At 35.7% G+C, this 19,467-nt stretch overlaps 1 protein-coding gene across 1 annotated transcript in view; it reads left to right on the plus strand.

Annotated features, from left to right (window-relative positions):
- Positions 1-19,467, plus strand: part of LOC144634223 (sodium channel protein 1 brain-like) — a 34,180-nt gene continuing 14,713 nt past the window's right edge. The window contains exons 1-9 of the mRNA XM_078493115.1: positions 1-87; positions 1,138-1,202; positions 15,131-15,462; positions 16,355-16,506; positions 17,093-17,173; positions 17,365-17,493; positions 18,173-18,264; positions 18,611-18,805; positions 19,319-19,376. Coding sequence (XP_078349241.1) covers positions 15,151-15,462; positions 16,355-16,506; positions 17,093-17,173; positions 17,365-17,493; positions 18,173-18,264; positions 18,611-18,805; positions 19,319-19,376 — 1,019 coding nt within the window. The 5' untranslated portion in view covers positions 1-87; positions 1,138-1,202; positions 15,131-15,150. The remainder of the gene's footprint in view (positions 88-1,137; positions 1,203-15,130; positions 15,463-16,354; positions 16,507-17,092; positions 17,174-17,364; positions 17,494-18,172; positions 18,265-18,610; positions 18,806-19,318; positions 19,377-19,467) is intronic.

The following is a 19,467-nucleotide window of genomic DNA, read 5'->3' on the forward strand; positions in this document are numbered from 1 at the left end:
CACTGATGAAAGGTAACACGTCTTTAAATCTGCGAGGGAACGATGCATGATTCTCAAGTTTGACCCACTGTGGAAAAATTTTTTCAGGTAATCGTATAGTTTGCAGAATTCGTTTTCTAACTTCCGTCGTAGTTAGCTTATACAAACAGCATAAAAACCACGCCAAATGTAAGTTTATGTTTTGTGAAACGATCATCGCTTTCAGGTAGATGACTAAAGAAAGCAAGTCTTGCCGCTGTAGAAAGACCTTAAAAAGGCAAAGCAGTACTACGTAATACAAGGAATGGTTTTCGCAAATCAATCAAAATTCATCATTTCGTGCAGTATGATAAAAGATGTTTATGAGTTTTGTTCAGTTTTATTACATCCTCGCCTTTTTGTCGCTTCGTGACTGGAATTCACCTATTATCAAGGTGAAAAGCATAATTTTATGTTTGAAAAATATCTATCGGGAATCAGCGGTGTCTTTACAAAAATTCGAAAAGGGTTTTTTAGAATATTGATGTTTAAGATTAAATGAGAGATTTCCGAATACGATGACCGCTTTTTGTAATCGGGTTACGCTTAAACATATTCTTCTCAAAAGTAGTTATTTTTATTGAAAAAGCTAAGCTAAGTATCGTGTCAAGGAAAAGAGTGATTTCAAAGTTTCTGCCTTGGCATTCCTAATTGTGTTAATCAACCACTAATTGGGACCTTTCACTGATTAATATGCTTCGGTTACAAGATTTTTTGTTCCCTACGTGAGTGAAACAGCCAAATGAAATCGAGTTTTAATCATTTTTAACCTATCAGGGCTGGTTTGATTGACTCTTTTAAAAAAAATGACCTTACGAAAACAAAACAACAAAACAAAACAATTTTCTTGTTTAAATGTCTCCTCCTTCGAGAGAACGTCGATTAATTTTGGTGTTTTCAAGAGCCAACTTACATAAAATTAAAAAGTGTTTTTATATAGATTTTACAGAGAAAATAACTTTGGTGATACGAACGGCGTTCACCTAATCCAAATAGTTTTGTCTGTTAAATCTGTGTTAACTGAGAAAACTTCTTGGGTGAGGCAAAATATGTTAAACTTCACCCGAAAAGCCGGACTACCTCGCAAATGAGCAATATCCTGTATTTTTCGTTTTGCAGGAACTTCCGAGAAGCCTAATTTTGTGCCAGTACGTTTAAAGCAGTTAAAAGAAACCGCCATTAAGGTATCTGTTTATCATAGTTAGATATAATTCCAAGTGTAACTCGCTAGGACACTGTTAACTCTAATAAGGACAGGGTAGGATAAATCATATTATGGTCACCTAAATTTACTTATATATCGCCATGATGTCTCTTCATACAAAACACAAGAGGACCACAAGGCTGAATCTTTTAGTTCCAAGATCGTGCATGTAAAATTCTTCTCTAAAATCTGATTGCTTTATTTTTTACAAAATAATGAACGCATTGTTATTACCTGAAAGCCACGATTAACCATAAACCATGGGGAAAAAGTCATTTTGAATGTTCATTTTATAAAAAGGAAATAAAGAGAAATAAACCTTTCTTTCCTTTTGTCACAGAATAAATGGGAACGGTCGTCGAAGATTGAAAAAGCAAAAGCAAGCTTTCAAAACACGAATCATTTGGTGAAGGCTTAAAAATTTCAGTTTTTTTTTTTTTTTTTTTTTTTTAACATCCACGTTTACTGCCATAACTCTTTCTGAAAACTATTTATGGTCTGATAATTTTTGTGGCTCATTTATTGGGCTAAAAATGTATCTGTCATTGATGGAATCAATATCCCACGAATAAAAGTAATGATGCATATAACACAGAATGGACATTGTATGCGCTACGATTGGCTAACAAACCATATGTATCAGACTATAAAACACATGCTGTATACCTTAATAAGGTTACTATTTTTAGCGGCTACTTATTTTGAACAATTTTTTCAGAGCAAGATTTAGCGACTATTTAATTAAGCGATTTTCTGAAAAATTTAAAATGATGGACATATAGCTAAGATGGAAATAAAAGTTCAGTAAAAGAACAAACTCACTTGAAACTGACAATGCTAATTTTGTTTCCCTTTGGGGTGGGAGGGGAGGTAATTAAATTTAACGAGTATAAAATTTGACTCAGACAAGCTTTGTGAGCACAAAATGTGGCGATGTTAGCTGAACTCGCTAAAATCGCTAAAATTAGTAGCTGCTAACAATAGTTGCCTCAGGTATTACTTCTGACACACGTAAATCTAAAACTAAAGCATATAAGGAAACGAAAGCCACGCCGTATACCAAACAAGCAAAACACAGTTTCAACCTGGCCTAAATATGTTTTAATTTACGGTCCCAACGACTTTATAGCTCAGTTGTTACAACATCTCGCCAGTATAACAAGGATGTCATATGTTCGAGTTCCGTTCCGAAAGTCCCGTACGTGCTTTGTTTTTCCTTTGGATTATCTTTTTATTTTCCAACTGGTCGAATGTACAATGTCAAAGTGCGTTCAGCATTGCGAGGAAAACGAAAATTATATTCAAAGATAAAAACACATTCAAAAAAATAGTAGAAAAAAACCAAAGAGTGAACAGTAATCCAAGAACGAAAGAAAAAGGAGAACGGAGACAATCTCGAAAAAATACTTAAAATTTAAGCTAATCGTTTGTAAGGTTCGCCAACTGGGCTTGTTGCTCACGGCTATAATTTTCTGTGACTGTTCCTTGTTTATATATCATTAAAAATTATCGAAGAATTTTTTTCCTTTTATGATTGGCCAGTTTGAATTCATTGCAGCTTCATAAAGAAAGCACGCGGCTCACGCGTGTGGCTTAATTACTTCACTAGTTTGAGCGCTCACAATTTCTTTAACATTTTTTTAAAGAAAGAAAAAAATTGCTCTCCCTGAATTGTAAAGTTATATAAGCTCTTAGCAATTTTAACGAACACTCGAGATGTGCGAGAAGCACTCGGCCGTGCCTTGTGTGTCCCTATGCACTTCTGTCGCGTACTACCATTCTATGTATATCATAGTTTTAAAGAAAAATCAGCATCCCAACACAAAGGTAAAGGTATAGATCAAAATCCCGTTGAAGCCTTTATTTTGTAGGCTTTTTTTGTAAACGCGACTACGAGGTTTATTTTTCCCGTTGTTTCTATTTGTTACATATTACATATTAGGGCCTGTTTACATGATTCCGGAATGACTTTCATTCTGGAACGAAACTCGTTCGGATGAAGTTCGTTTTGCGTTTACATGACAGAGTCGACCGGTTTAACCAAAGGCATTTTCACATGCGCGCTGTTCGCGCGAGATCAAAACAAGATAGCGCCTGTTTCGCGCAAACATGTTTTTGTGCCCATAAATGGCCGTATCTACAATTTTAACAAGTAATTTGACCATAGAGCTGCTTCTTTGGGCTAAACAGTAAATGCTATTACGTTTTTTCGCTCTGAATTCAAACTGCGGAGTCCGTATGCGGTTTCATGAGTTGCGATTTAATCTCGGAACGATTTTCGTTTTGGGTTTACATGATACCAGAATGAAATGTCATTCCAGAACGAAACTTTCATTCCGGAATGAAAACCGGAATGAACTCATTCCGGAATGACTTGACTTTCGTCTCGGTATCATGTAAACAAATACAGAGAAATGTGATGCGGATGGAATGAATTCGTTCCGGAATGAAAGTCATTCTGGAATCATGTAAACAGGCCCTTATATCCTCACCTTATAACATGTCTAGCAGTTCTAGTAGTTCATTACAAAACCAAATACAATCTAATCTCTTTAGTATTCAAAACTGTTAATTTAAAAGAAGGAACTTATGCTTGGTTATAACAGAGTTTTCCGGAGGTCTACAATACTGAGACACTTAAACGATGTTTAAAATGCCCAAACAGGAAGTGGTAAAAGCCAAATTGAGATTTATGGGTATTTTAATAGCGATCTTGGATGTTCCTGTGTACAAAAACCCTTTAATGCAACAATTCCAATAACGCAAATGCGAAAATTTTTAATATTTCAAAATTTTTTTCAGAGTTCTTTAATACATTATTTATATTCTTAGTATTGAAGGTATATTACAATTGTCATCTAACTTCTTTCATAAATGTCGTATTTGTAGTTAATCTTAAACAAAACAATTCCAATTCTTAATTTTTTCGTCAGTCATGCAAAGGCATTGAACTCATGAGAAAAAAAAGAAATATAAGTTTTGTCTGTAAAATATATAAACTTTACCATTTAAACCTATGTCAGTTTTTTATGAAGACGAAAATAGCGCCACAAATGTTGGTCCTGATAAAACAGTTTCGTACTCAGCACGCATGGATGTTTTTAATCAGGAAGCCTTAAAAGGATTTCTGAAGGATTTCTAGATATCTGGAGTTAAAGCAGAAAATTTACACTACAAAGAAATTTTTCCCGATTTTTTTAAGGAAAAGAAATGCTTTGAAATATCAATAAAAATTCGACCACTTTTGATCAATAAATACATTTCTGAACATCAAAATCGTCTTAAATAAAGAACAGAAAATTTAAAAAAATACACTGAATTCACTGGCTTAATAAATATACTTTGCAGCGCGTTATTCTCTCACTTCTGAATACAGGTCACAACATATCAATCATTCGTTGTTTATAGAGCTATAAAAGGATCCAGAAAAAGCCTATTTTGTGTAGTATATGTAGCATGAATTCTGATTGCTATATGGGGCTTTATAGGTGAGTCCTAAGTTAAGTTGATGAATGTGTCATGATACCTCCGTCTGAATTCATACCTTGCCGCAAAAGCGACAGTCTTTGTAACACCGAACAAAAGGAAGTATTATGTATTAGTTACAGTTTAGCAACAGCGGCAACAAGACTCAGATCAGTTTTGCTTCTAGTTTCAAAATACCTGTAAAGCTTTGCCTCCTAATTTAAAGCGAAGGGTTTCGCAATAAAGCAACAAGTTAAAAAACTGTTAATTTAGCAATTCCTTGATCAGAGCAGCTGTAGTTAGGTACAGTTAAGATAACAATCTTTACCATACCACGCAAAAGTTAAACTTGCGAGAGTATTTTACGACAACTTACCAAAACAAAGGAGAAAATAAACAAGTGCGTCGAGATGGACAAACAAAATTTAATGCAAGAAAACTACGAAGCAATCCACCTACCTTAGGTTTTCCATTATTGAATGCTCAACAGAACAACTTCTCACAAGACGTTTCTAGTCTTTAATCCTCCAACTACGCCGGCAAATGTTTTGGGAGCCTGAAATTTCTTCTAGAAAATACAAAATGGGGAGAACCATTCCAGTTTTTATGAGGCAACAAATACACTCAGTGAGAGATGAACTAGCTTCCTGACGGGTGCATCGTATTTTCAAATGTAAGATACACGTACACGTCAATCAAAAATCGTTAATTTGGGTTATTTTTTGCACCTCTTCTTATCTGATTGGCTAAGAAAAAGAAGTTATGCTGGTGTATTTGATTAATTTTTAGGAAGCCTCCAGGGTACTATATGAACCGCTTTTTTTTAGCTTGGGCGGCTTGAATGAGAACTAGACACAGACGATATTATTTGCACTGCAGTTTTGTGATGTCTAAGTGTGTCTTGTAAAAAAATTTGTGTCAAAATGTCAGTAAAACTTGTGCTGAAAGACTATAATGCAAAATGACAATTCAGGACTATTTGCCACTGCAGTCACCGCTTCAATTAATAGTGTTTCGCTGTTTGGGGCCAACATTAAAAGCGACTTAAGCACGCGGAGTAATAATTCTGCAATGTTTGTATTGTTTGTGTTATAAACTAACTAAAATAAGCGTTAGTGTTTTAAAGGCATGGATTTCTAGCACGCTCTAGTAAAGTTTTTTAACTGCCTTTCAAGCATTCAAGGAAGCGTTTAGTATTTCCAAGAGAACGATTTTTGATAAATGCCAATTTCATCGCGTAATGCAGCTACTATTTAGCCTTGAACTAAAGTTCTGCTTTCTCAACGTTATTGATGCGTACGCCTTGCTCGAGGCTATATGTAGCCTAAGGCTTATTTAAAGCTTAAAATCATAAAATATTTCTTTACTGTCGCGATAGCAAAATATTTATGATACAACGGCGCCATAAACTTTCAGCTCTTCATCCGTGCGTCTGTAATGAAATGGAAATTGTAGCGAATATTCAATACAGCGATCAATTCATTCATCTTACTTTTATGCCTGTCCCTAGCATGTAATTAATTACATTTTACGAAACAGTTCACAGAAGGGAGACTCAATATTCCTAATTTCCTTCATATCACCTGCTTCTGTAGTACAATGTAATATTTAGCTGAAGTTCCCTCCTACAGAAAAACCCGAGCGCCCCTCCAGTGTAGCTCGGTTTTCTGTAAAACGTTTAATTTTATTGAAGATAACACGGCTTAGAGTAATATGTGAAATATCAGAATTCCGGAACGGGTGAATAGCCTATAACGGTAGATATTACAGCGTTTATAGCAATAGAATTATACAGTACTATATAAGATATACTATGTATGTAAAATTTTGGTATTTTCATTAGTTCTGGTGCATGTATGGCAATGAAAAAATAAATAAATAAGATGAATACCAGAGTTTACCAAGAGTAAAATTGAACCACAACAGATATTAAACATTCCACGTAAGTTTAGGCTTTGCTGTGCTTGTTTGGCTCTTGACCAATCACGTGTGAGAACTATACATATAAAACAATTTGTTTTCTCAATAATCCATGTCTTTATTTTAAACTATTAATAAAAGCCTTTTAAAACAGTTGTAGCATTAACTAAAGAAACTTTTTTGATAACTTCGAAATTTTTTTTACACGATTCTGAAGTTTGCGTGTTTTTTATTTGAGTGAAATAAGCATTCAATGATAAGTAAAACGCACACCGGATGTTCCTCACCCTATGGCTGACAAAATCATTAGTCACGGAGCAAAAAACAGCCAATCAGCGACGAGGCTTACATAAGCGCTTTCGGGGTTTGCATTTCTTTGAATTGAATGGATTAAGGGGTGATGTTGTGACAACAATTTTGTTGAATTAGCGGATAGGGTTTTACGGGGATATCGTAACACTGCAGCTGGTGGGCGGTTATATTATGCAAAGTTAAAATAAACTGGAAGTTAATAAAACAAGCTCCGCGTGAATTTTGCTGTGGAATACCAGCGACTACTTGATTCTAACGAAACTCCGTTATAACGGCTGACAAAAAAAAAAAAAAAAAAAAAAAAAAACAGAAAACGAACGCACTCCAGTATTTTGAAGATAAATTTTAAATAGTTTATATTGTGTCTAGTCAGGAGCATAAACATTGCCCTTTAAATTTGAATTATATCTAAAAATGTTTCTTTTCAATTTTGATTGTTATTGGTGAGATGAAGGTAAAAGGCTTAAAATGAGCCAGAATATTGACGTCAAAAGACGCAGTAATAACTACTACCCACGGACATGTTTAGGTTTTAGCTTGGATTAAAACTTGAGGCGGCCGGTTTTCACTTGATTGTCGAAGTAATTCGCATTTGCCTTGGTTTTTTATTACTACGTTTAGTAATTGGTTTAAAAACTCGCGCTTTTTTCCCGATCAATCACAGTTAAAACAAGAACCAATCGCGACTCGCGAGCAAACGTTTCACGCGGTTTCTTTTTTTATTTTCAGAGTGTTGTGATTTTCATGTAATCAAAGCCTGCTTTCTATTTTATTTCATATAGTAAACTTTGGTTCATATTTCAAGGCTTCCTCACTACATGATTTATTTAGTGTCAAATTTCTTTCAAAAGCGAGCCTAATCTTTCTTGAAAGTGTCATCGCCAATATTGGTCAAATGGCTTGAAGTCGGAGCGAGCCTTTTAAAGAAAAGGTAACAGCATTTGTTGGGTTGTATCGCCTAAAATTTTCAAAATTTAACTGAAGAGTTAATGGTTTTGAAACAATTAAACGTTTATGAAATTTTCCCTTCGTTCGAGAACAAAATTTAGTTGGGTCAAGTTCACGTTTTCTGGTAAACACCAAAAAAGCTTTCAGTTGGATTAAAAACGTCTTAAACTGAAGTAGAGGTTAATAGACTTCAAAAGAAGTTAAAAATATTGAGCGACCTAAACCTTATATTTAGAATTCTGCGGTCAACCAAAAACGCCCAATGCCAAAATATTATTTAAAAGAAGCCAAAAACTGAATGTTGTGATTAGGATTTCATTTTGCATAAATATTTCACGATCTTTTACGATTTCCCCCGTCGCCCCATTCCATCCCTTTTCAAGCCTCGCAAAGATAAAGCTAAAGCACACATGATAGAAACAAATTGGCGTTTGTGATTTTCCAAAAAAATACTTAGTTGTTGCACAAACTACCCTTAAAAGAATAATAATTATAGGCGACCTTCAGGAGCTTGGCTTAACTATGAAGTCAGACACTCTTTTCTGAGTATAGGAAACACGTGGGTGCTTTGTTATTCTGATATTACTGGTGAACGTAACCTGTACATCATTTTGTTCTTTAATCAATTTTCAACATTTTCAGCTTATCCGTGGCACTTAATTATAAGTGGCAGGTGAAGGGCACTGTATTCAGCAAACTATAGAAACCGAGTAATTACCAAGACTATGTGTTAGTTACAACTGAAAACTTCGTCAAAACGTATCACGAGGTAACTGTGAAAGGTTGATACGACGGCTAGAAAATTTAGTTCATTTTTTTCTCAATCCAGTAAGTCACTTCCTCTTTGGGACCTCTATTTTCATTCGCTCGTTGTAAACACTACCCTAGATCTATTGTCTTCTAGGGTAACGTTAGGGGTATTGTTCTGACTTGTTATCTATTGTTTTCAGGACCAATGGAGTAACTCGTTCCGATAGGTACTGGGCGACCCCCCTCAATCAAGAGAAAACTAAAAAACAAAATTAGAGTAACTCTAAATTTAAATTCAGTATTTTAGAAACAAAATTTTTATTGGACAACTCAAGTAATAATGAGATGATACTATGAAGGTGCTATACCATTTTCGCCTGTACTCTTAAACAAAACAAAAAAAATAATAAAAACATCGCTAGCTTTTGTTTTCATCATTTGCAGATCGGTAAATTATCATGGTTGATATTGAAACCTTATATATTTATAATTTCCACAAGCAATTCAAGTTGACCTATAAACCATTCAAAACAATTTATAAATCGACCACAAACTCGATAATTTACACTGGTATTTTATTTTGCAAATTTAACGTTCTAAAAAACAAAATTAGAGTAACTGCCCAATTTGTCTTTACGGCTTGGCTGAGTCAGCGGTTTTTGTAAGAAGGCAGGTGCCAAAGTTACGTCATAAATCTTGATGACGACAAACTATCGTGCAATCTTTGGAATTGTTCTTTTTTTTATTGATTGCTCACACATTTACAAACATTACATTAACAGCGTTATTATTACACTAACAGATATTATTTGCACACAAAAAAAGCTAACAATACATTACGAACTACAGTTACAATACGATCTAGATTAACCTTATTAGATATAAAAGAAAAAAAAACTTACTAGCCTATCTTGTACACGGATTGTTCTTGGAATGCTATCTTAAAACTGGATGTTGAAAATGGGCAACATTTCAAGAGCTTCAACGAATATTGCCAAAATCTGAATTAGTATTCTCGGCGTGCTAGATTACATTTAAAATAAAATTTAAGGGAAAGAAAAAAAAAACGGTGAAGAGCTTAACTTGAAATATGGTGTGACATGAAGATGTTAGATATTTATCAATTTGTCTATAAAATTAAAATTGCAATTAGCATTGAATGGCAATAACATTGACCGCCTAAAGTCATTCAGAACGACATAATGCAGGAAGTCATTCTTGAAATTACTTTAGAAATCGTCCTTATCTTTCAAATGTCTGTATTTTTCATTTCTCTGTATCTTTAATTCTGATGCTGATTAATTTGCATTAACACAAGGTCAGATCCTTTTAAGACAATAACGTTTCTAGTAAAAGGCTCGTCGAATTTACATGTAAGTTTGTTTTGTTCTCTTTTTTGTTCTAGAATTCAGCGTTTAAACTACATTCAAAGATCGTGTGCCTTAGAGCTATCTTTTAGTTTGTGACTTCCTTAATATTACAGCCATCTTCTATTGGCCCGGGATAAAGGTCAGTCATTCATTTTCGTACTTACGATCATATTTTGACAGTCCGTTGGTGCTCGTAAAGGTTCCTCTGTAATTTGCTTTTTTTTTGCTTCTTTTAAACACTGTTCTGGAGAAAGGAATTGGTTCCGAGGTGAATTTCTTCATGTTTCCGCAGCACACGTTGTCGGCCGATTTTTTCTTATTATATCAAAAACTGCGAGGTTCGTCAAACAGCGTAGGTGAAGCCTCTTACGTTGTTTACGTTGTTTGATTACTTGGAATGACCCCGAAAGCTCGTTTTGGTAAAGCAAGGTATAATTTGGGAATTTTTTTCTAAGAAAAAATGTTTTTAGATTGTTTCATGTTACATGACCATGACATTGTTTACGTAAAAAAAAAAATAAAATAAAATAAAGCAAATTGCTGACATTTTCGATGAGTAAAGGCGTTATAATTTTAACCGCAACAGCCTGAACGAAAATTAGCGTTCAAACTGCATAACGAGTTGGATTGTCTATTTCTACTTGAACTTGATTATGATGCCCAGAATGCGGTCTTAGCACGCATAGGCGTGTAATACGTGCATTGGCTCTTTGTTTTTAAATAAAAGGCCTGTCGAATTGAGAAGCACTGAGGGCGCTATTTCAACTACAAATTTAAAAGATGTTTGTAAAAGTTTTCAAGTGCATTTTTGGCTAAACTAGTGCAAGGCTGGTGAGAATAATTTGGCAAAGATAATGCATTTCAGTGTGAGGGCTACACCACATTTTGATCTAAGTATTGTGTAACAACCATAATATATAGTTTTAGCCAAGATTTAAGGCGGAGTTTTACTGTCAGTTTTTCTATGGCTTTTATTTTAATCTGTATTTACACGATGATACCATTTAAAGCTTTGTCAACGAGAAAGATGTTGATAAACGTGACATCGTGTCTCTATGTGTTCTGCTTATTGGTAAGGAAATTGTAATTGACAGTGCTACACAGGGCTGTGTTCCTAGCGTACGCGTCAAAATTCAAGACATTTCTTCAATGAGTAATCGAAATACTTTAGTAAAGCTTTTGTCAATTTTCACAATTCCAGAAACGGCTATTTAACACGAAATTCGCCTTTTCATGTTTTAAACGGAAAGGGAAGCTCCGTCATTAAGTTGCTAACATCTATTTATTATATAGCCGCGAGTGTTTTACTGGAAAATAGACCGCCCACTCGTAAAATTCATACGAAACTGCATCCGGGACTGCAGTGGCGTATTTTCCATATCCTCATCGGCTAGTGAGGATATCGATGACGTCATTTCCCGCCTTTGCACGGTTGTTTGTGCAAAGCTGCCAACGCCGGTTGAAAATGGCGAGCTATCGAGATCGATTCGTGAAGTTCACTGAAGCCAAATTAAATGTTTTACTGAGGAGCAGGAAAATGCTAACACGAAGAAGAAAACTTCTTATGACTTGAAATTATTTAAAAGAGCTTCTTGTTTGTCGAAAGTCAGACGAAGAGAGGGAAAATCAAGAAATTCCATCTTCCCAACTGCAAGACTTCGCGATCAGAAATCAGTAGAAATGCGGTGAGTTGGAGCAGAAACAGATTTCAAAACGGCGAATTATTTATTGTCAGTGACATTGATGAAAGCTAATAAACAGACTGTTTTTACATTTACGTTATACATCTTCTGAAAGCTTCAGTTCGCGAAATTTTGCCTTTCAGTTTGGCAATTTGCTCCTCTATATAGGTAATTGGAACGTTAACTTACAATACCTTACCATTAATTATTAAATTATCTCAGATTTTATGAAGGGTAAGCCTTTTCTTTTTTAATGGTAGTGGATTTCAAGTAGGTGTAATAAGGTGTATCCGTTCGAAACAAAAAAACTAGTTTACCAACAAATTCTTCAAATCGTAAGGGAATGCTGTTTGTAGCAGCATTCAATATGCAGTGACATTAGAAGGACTAACATTAAATTCAGTATTTTAGAAACAAAATTTTTATTGGACAACTCAAGTAATAATGAGATGATACTATGAAGGTGCTATACCATTTTCGCCAGTACTCTTAATCGTTTTTCTAAAACAAAAAAAAAAATTAAAACATCGCTAGCTTTTGTTTTCATCATTTGCAGATCGGTAAATTGGTATATTGAAACCTTATATATTTATAATTTCCACAAGCAATTCAAGTTGACCTATAAACCATTTAAAACAATTTATAAATCGACCACAAACTCGATAATCTACACTGGTATTGTATTTTGCAAATATAACGATCTTCTTATCCAATTCAAGACATAACTTTGCGGTTTACTTTGAAACACTCGAACAACTGTAGTCAATACATACCCAAAATTGTTTGATTCCCCGGCGTTCGGTCGAGACTGTTATGAGTTGATTGTTTGGATCAAAGCTTACAGATCTGCTTCTGTGACTTGCTGTATTCTGAAAAGTTTAAAAAAAATAAGTTCGAGTGTTTAATGGTTCAATCCTGAAGTTTTTTGCAAAATTACGACACGAAATCTCACTCGTTAAGAAAAGTTAACGTTTCCATACCAGATGCTGTAAGCTATAAAATTTTAAATCCCTTGATAGCCATTACATCTTTCTTGAAGTCTTTCTTATTTAATTTTTTCTAGTCTCCCGTCAGGCTTAGCTTAATAATCAGCTCACAGCACACCAGGTCATCTGTAACAATAAGAAAATCGAAATTTTCAATTTATTGCGACCTTGACCGACTGAATTTCCGGATTCTGCACGATACTTCTTTGAATTCTGTTTAGACTAGTGAATGCGGGAAACAATTTTCATCATATCCGAAAAAGTCATTATAACGATAAAGACTGCGCTTCAGGCAATAAATGTTTTCGCTTTACACGAATTTTTTGACAACTGTGGAAAATAATATTACACCAAGAAATCCCGCAAAGAAACATATGACGATTTAATTTCAAAACTGGGCTTCAACAACAGTCAATTAACAAATACCCATTGTTACATTGAAACATATCGTTCACTATTGCTTCTGAGGGTATTTTCCGTCACCAATAGAAATAAAGCTACAGTATCATGCAACAATAAAGTAATTTTGAAACAATTCTCGATAACATGGGTTGAAAAAGTTTGTTGTGAAAGAACGGATCAAAAAGCGAAATTCATCCATTGAAAATCATTTTTTTTATGGAGGTTTCTTTTTGTAATGAACATTATTGGCAAGAAAAGTACTAAGTGAATAGAAATGTATTATGCCTGACAAATCGCTTTCCAATTTTTTAAATCTGCCAATTTCGATGTCTTTGAATAAAAATAGTTACTTTGTTTATTAGAAATTATAAGAACTTTGTCTCTCTTGCAAACGTATCAAGACGTTATCACCAGTGTTATAAAAATGGGTATTGATCTGTCATAAAATTCACTGTCAGTAATATTTGTTTTCTTAAAATAAATTTCATGGAATATGTTAGTCACCTTCAATAAAAATATTATCGTAATTTGACAAATTATATTTATTTTCGTGTCTTGAGAATAGTTTTTTCATTCGATTTTCTAATTAATTTTCATTAGCGATACATAACAGGGAACAGTGAACTACTAACAGTCTTTCACCATAATGCTAATACAAAAAGTTAATAAATACATGTCAGGTAACATTACATCAGGGTACTTACAGAAGTGATATTTAAAACCACCTCCGGTCACGACATTCTCACATTTTAGGCTAGCAGGTGAAATCACAGCAAGCATTCCGTTTGTTCTGAATGAATAAAATAAGAAAAAAATAATTACCTTTATTAAGCTACGGAATTATTACCTTTATTAAGCTACGGAAACGATTAAAGCTATAAGCTTGTGGGACCGTGTAATCCCGATCGAATTGGAATTTGGAAGTGTTGGTTTTTGTGAAGGGAGGTAGATCGGAGAACTAGGAGAAAAACCCTGGGAGCAAGGACGACTGGACGAGAACCAACAACAAACTCAACCCACATATGACGCCGAGTCCAAGAATTGAGCCCAGGCCACTCTGGTGGGAGGCGAGCGCCATCACCACTGCTCACCGCTTTTACCACTCTCCCCTGAGTCCCATAAGGTGGTTTCATGATGTCATGAAAATTATAAAAACTAAATTGTTGATCACACATCTAAAGCTATTCTTTAGACATATTCTGGACATCAAAAGAATAACTTTTCTGTTGTCTTTTAGGCATTCTTGTGTGTATGTGTGTATGTAATTTTTCAAAGGCTAACAAAATTGCATGAGCCCGTAGGGCGAGTGCAATTTGTAGTCTTTGAAAGATTTACGAGTGCTGATTTATCCCAAATTGTACGAGAAAAATCATGTGATTACTTGTTAATAATACACACACAAAAATTTCACTTGAAGTGGATGACAAACAAAACGTGTTCTCAGTGGCTTACCTTTCCGATTCGTTCTTAAACATAACGGAGTTGCCGGGCTTTGTAAAATCCAGATACCGCTAGGGAATTTTAAAGCTCTCTGTCATGCATTTATGCTTTTATCCTCATTCAGCTGTATTGGTATGGGCTGAAATGTCCAACTTCAATTCAAGCTTGTAATCTTTCTTCTTTACGAGCCGTCACGTAACTGAATCCACGATTGGTAGCTTTCAGTAGTTTCGTAAAGCCTCTCTTGTGCTGTACATACGTCCAATTCCTAGTACTTTGGTTTATATACTTATAACTTTCGTTAAATTGGTCAAACGTTTCATGAATCGTTATGCTTTTGCTCGATTTTTGCTCTCTCAAACACTCCGACATCGGCCGCCATTTTGTTTTGGCGCGCTTTCCGACTTTCCTGTCAATCAATTTAATTTCAACTTTCTGCACTCAATTTCAACTTTCTGCACTGTTTGGGATAAATTGACGTGCTCTCTGTATATTATTATATTCGTAATTTGCATTTTAACTAGCCCTTCGGGCTCACCAAAATACTGCAAGACTCGTAAAAATATACAGCGATACTACACACCAAAATGTGTAAAAAGATATATTTCTTTGTTTGCTTTTTTTTTCATTCAGACACCGGGACTTGGGGTTTCATGACTTGCGTTAGGGATCTGCCATCTATCGAGATGATCAAGGATGAAGACGATGAACACGTCTCCTCCCTCACTGTGGTCGATCCTGAAGAGAAATCTGCAGTGAGCCCTCGAAGGCGAAAGAAAGTTGTGACGTTTGCTAGTTTGTCGGACCTTGCAGAGATACAAGCCCTGGCGACATGTGAAGCTGATCCACAGACTTCAGAGATGGACAATACAGATTGTCCGGAAGAACCAACACCACAAGGTTTACCAGATCCAAGCTACTTCTTGAACATACCTTTGGAGGATTATGATGCTACCAGTAACAATGTGGGTATAGCACATGTGGTTTACGAATAAAACAGATTTGCCGAATTTAAGGCCAGGGAGTTGCTCATGACGAAGTTGTTGCTTGTTACTGGAGAACGAATATTTCGTAAATAATATAACTTTTGCGTTCGCCAGTTTGGTTAAATAGGAACTTTACCAAATGGTTTAAAACATGGAGAACTGTCCTTTATAGTGTTCTTATTAGAGCAGTTTTCAATTGAGTGTCGTAAAACCAAAACCAAAGTAATTGCTCTGGTCAATCACAAAACACACAGACAATCAAGTGAACCAATCAAAACTCGAAGCAAATACATGTAGCTGACACGAAGTGCGGGAAAACGTGCGCGAGCAAGTCACGATTGGTTTTGGTTTTAGTTCTGATTGGCTGAGAAAGTGGCACGAGATTTTTAAACCAATGACTAAGCGTAGTAATGCAAAACCAAAGCAAACGCAATTTACTTTCGACACTCAAGTGAAAACCGCTCTATTAGCATTTTACCAATCCAAGAACAACGAGAAACGAGAAACATTCCAAGAGCTTTCTCGATCAGGGTATACTAATTATCATGTTAAAAGAACCGCTTTAAAGGATTATCGGTTCAAATTTTGTCATTTTGATGATTTTGCAATTTATTTGAACCATATTTTTCCTCCCTAACATATTGATGTCACCTGGATAGTCCCTACGTTCTGAAGGATTTTCTGAATCTTCATAAGCCCAAATTTTGACTTGATGTTGTATAAATAAGGATCGTCTAGTCCATTTCACTTTGCGGCATTTAGTATATGTAAAGGCAACAGGGCTGTTTGCTGTGAGATCTGAAATATCTGTAATAATAACTACAAACGTAGTCACAAACGTCATTAAACATAAATTCTTTATGCCACATAGGTACCAGCGGACGACACGTTCCTTGTATTACGTCAGCATGGGACAACATCTCTTGTCCATCACGTGTTCCGCTTTAACAAAGCACGTTCTTTGTGGCTCTTTGGACCTCTGCAGCCTCTTAGACAGTGGACAATCAGTGTGGTCACTAACCAGTATCCTTTGTCAAGGGAAGTTAATTAGATGTAAAAAAATGTCAGTAGAGAGTACTATTACTAAAGAGTTGTGATGTTTTAAGGTTACTATTTTTTCAGTGATTTTGGTGAATCCATAGTTTTCAGTTGAGGTCGCCTCTAATACCAATCAAAGCAATTGCAAAATTAAATTGTTGCCAAGTCTGGAAGAATGACCTAAATTTAGTAACCTTAAAGATACATAATTTTTTGCAATATAGTGGATTCAAAATAATGATAAGTGTGCTTGGTGGTTGGCTATATTTGTGGTTAAAGAGGAACTCGTACACTGTACCGTACATTGTCAGTCATAACATGGATATTTTATTTCGGTTAAATGCAAAAGAATCATGACTTTGATCATGAGAATTTTCCTGCTCTTGACACCAGTTACATGTTTTGCTGTTGTTGTTGTTTTTGTCGTCGTTGTTATAGTTGTTTTTTTTTTTTATCAATTTGTTATGTGTGTTTCTGAGTTTTTGATTGCTGTGATTTCATTTCCTGACAATCATTGTAATTAAAAACGTTTCAACTTTTTCAGAATTTGTTCCTTAATGTTTTATTCAAGATATTTTGAGATGATTGTGATCATAGTAATTCTCATAAACTGCGTGTTTCTTGCGTTGAAAGATCCACCGGAAGAAGCTGAGTAAGTCGTTAGTTATTACATGTGGTTAATTCATTCAATTATTATTTTATTGACGTACACCAATACTATAGCATAGGAATATCATTGCTTAGCAGCTGCAGTTGCTGTAGTCCCGATTTAGACTTCCCAACTGTCGTCAGGTGGTTTGTTCCCAGGTTAGCGCTGAAAATCGTACGTTGCGTTGTTTTTAGGTATCTCTTCACAGCAATTTACACCCTGGAGATGCTTTTAAAGATCGTGTCACGTGGATTTATTCTTCATAGTTACGCTTACCTCAGAGATCCCTGGAACTGGCTGGACTTCATTGTCGTCGTTTTAGGGTAAATACAATGTGTTGCTCAAAGTGCATTTCGTTTGTTTTGCGTCATAGCTAACTTGATTTCGTACCACACTGGCATTTTACTGAGCTTTTCTTACAAATTCATCAATAATAGTACTTCGCGGTTTTAAAATTTCGGTTTTTGTACCATGAAAATCCTAAGAAAACTGTGATGAACTGCCAGTCGATCGCAGGTTCCTTCGTTAAGATTTCTGCAGGTTTCCCCCAAAATCCACCTGTACCCATTTGTTTGTATCAAGTCGTGACTGAAAGCCCGACATCGTGAAAAACTGGCCGGCAGGATTCGAGGTCGACACCTGTGGATCCAGAATCCAACGCACATTAATCATGAATCTACAACCGGCACAAAGACAGTCCAAGGAACCAGAGCATGGGTAGATCCAGGGGATGGTTTGGGTGATTAGCCATGCCTCCCCCCCAAACTGCGTACCTGAAGATTAGACAATTTCCGATTATTACTGATTGATTCATCAGAAATCACTTAATAACATCTCCGGAAATTGTCCGGTCAGAATTCAATTTGTTGGACACTGTTTTCCGATCGAAAAAGGTTCTTAACCTCCAACCCCCCTCCCCCAACAAACATCAGCTGATTTTGCTCTTTTCATTATTACCTACCATAAGCCTCACTGCAATTTCTGATTGTTCTTATTTCAAAGATATATAACAATAGCTCCAAACATTGTGAACTTCACGGCCATTCGAACAGTGCGTGTGCTGAGAGCTCTAAGGACTATCTCGGTTGTTTCAGGTGAGTGTTAGAAGCTACAACATCAGGTACCTTAAAATTGTTTTCATAGTTAGCGTTTGAAAGAAACCTCCACCAGTGGCAAATAACTGTATCTTTTTAGGTTTACCTCTAAGGAGGGGCAGAAGTGACATAGCATGAAGGAGGGGCAATGCCACTCCATTGTAGTTATCTGTTGGTTATTCTCAGTATCGTGTCAGACTTGACTGTTTGCCAGTAATGGTAAAATAATAAATAAGAACCTAAAAAAAAAATTAAAGAAGAGACCACTTCTAGCACCTTTTGTGTAAGGGGATGTAAGACTTTAAAGGTCATAAAACCCACAGTTTGATTTTGTACAAATTTCTAGGTCTCCGAGCGATGGTGAACACACTACTCCGTTCCTTGAAGCTGTTGAGTGATGTCCTGGTCTTGTTTCTGTTCTTTCTTGCTGTGATGGCGCTCATTGGACTGCAGCTGTTTGTGGGGGAATTAAGGAACAAGTGTGTTCGAGACATTCCCGTGAACCTCACTGTAGAGTTTATGGATTATGTTCAGAATGACAGTAAGGACTGAGACGTAAAATTTGACTGAACCTGCAGGACGTGTTATTTTACACAGCCCTCATATTCCCTATTCCTTAGAAAATGGCAGCGAATGGTCCTTCAAAAAACACGCGTCTCTCAGAATTTTTGTCAAATTTCATCGATCTCGTCGCCTTTGAATTTTTCGTAACGACGTCACAGAGTTTCAATTTTGCCAGCTGAGAACGTCTTGGGGTTGCAGGAAAGATATTATGTTGATGGATCTGGAGCACTGCCTTGTCTTCCAAGCATATTGGCAGTTACGACAAATTTAGTTACACTCTTTAAAAACTTTCAAGCATAAAAGAAACATAAACATTACAACAAAAACATACTTTGTCTACGAGTAACAAGAGTTTTGCTCTGTGGGTGTTCAATAAAGATGAAGTTGATGTTATTAACCACTGCAACCTTTGTGTCTACTGTTCTTTTTCATTGATAAGAACTAAAACAACTGATGTAACTATTGTTGTCAATTTATTTTGCCTCTTTAGGTGCGTGGTACATACGTCAGGGTGAACCTGTGATTTGTGGAAACTCTTCGTGGGCTGGGTGAGTGGTTGTTTTTATCAGCACACTGCTCTTATAGTAATTATACCTGGGCCGGGTTGTTCAAAACACGATTAAACGAATCTAGGATTAG

Source organism: Oculina patagonica, chromosome 13, assembly GCF_052425735.1.
Source record: "Oculina patagonica isolate OP01 chromosome 13, crgOcupat, whole genome shotgun sequence".
Lineage (NCBI taxonomy): Eukaryota > Metazoa > Cnidaria > Anthozoa > Scleractinia > Oculinidae > Oculina > Oculina patagonica.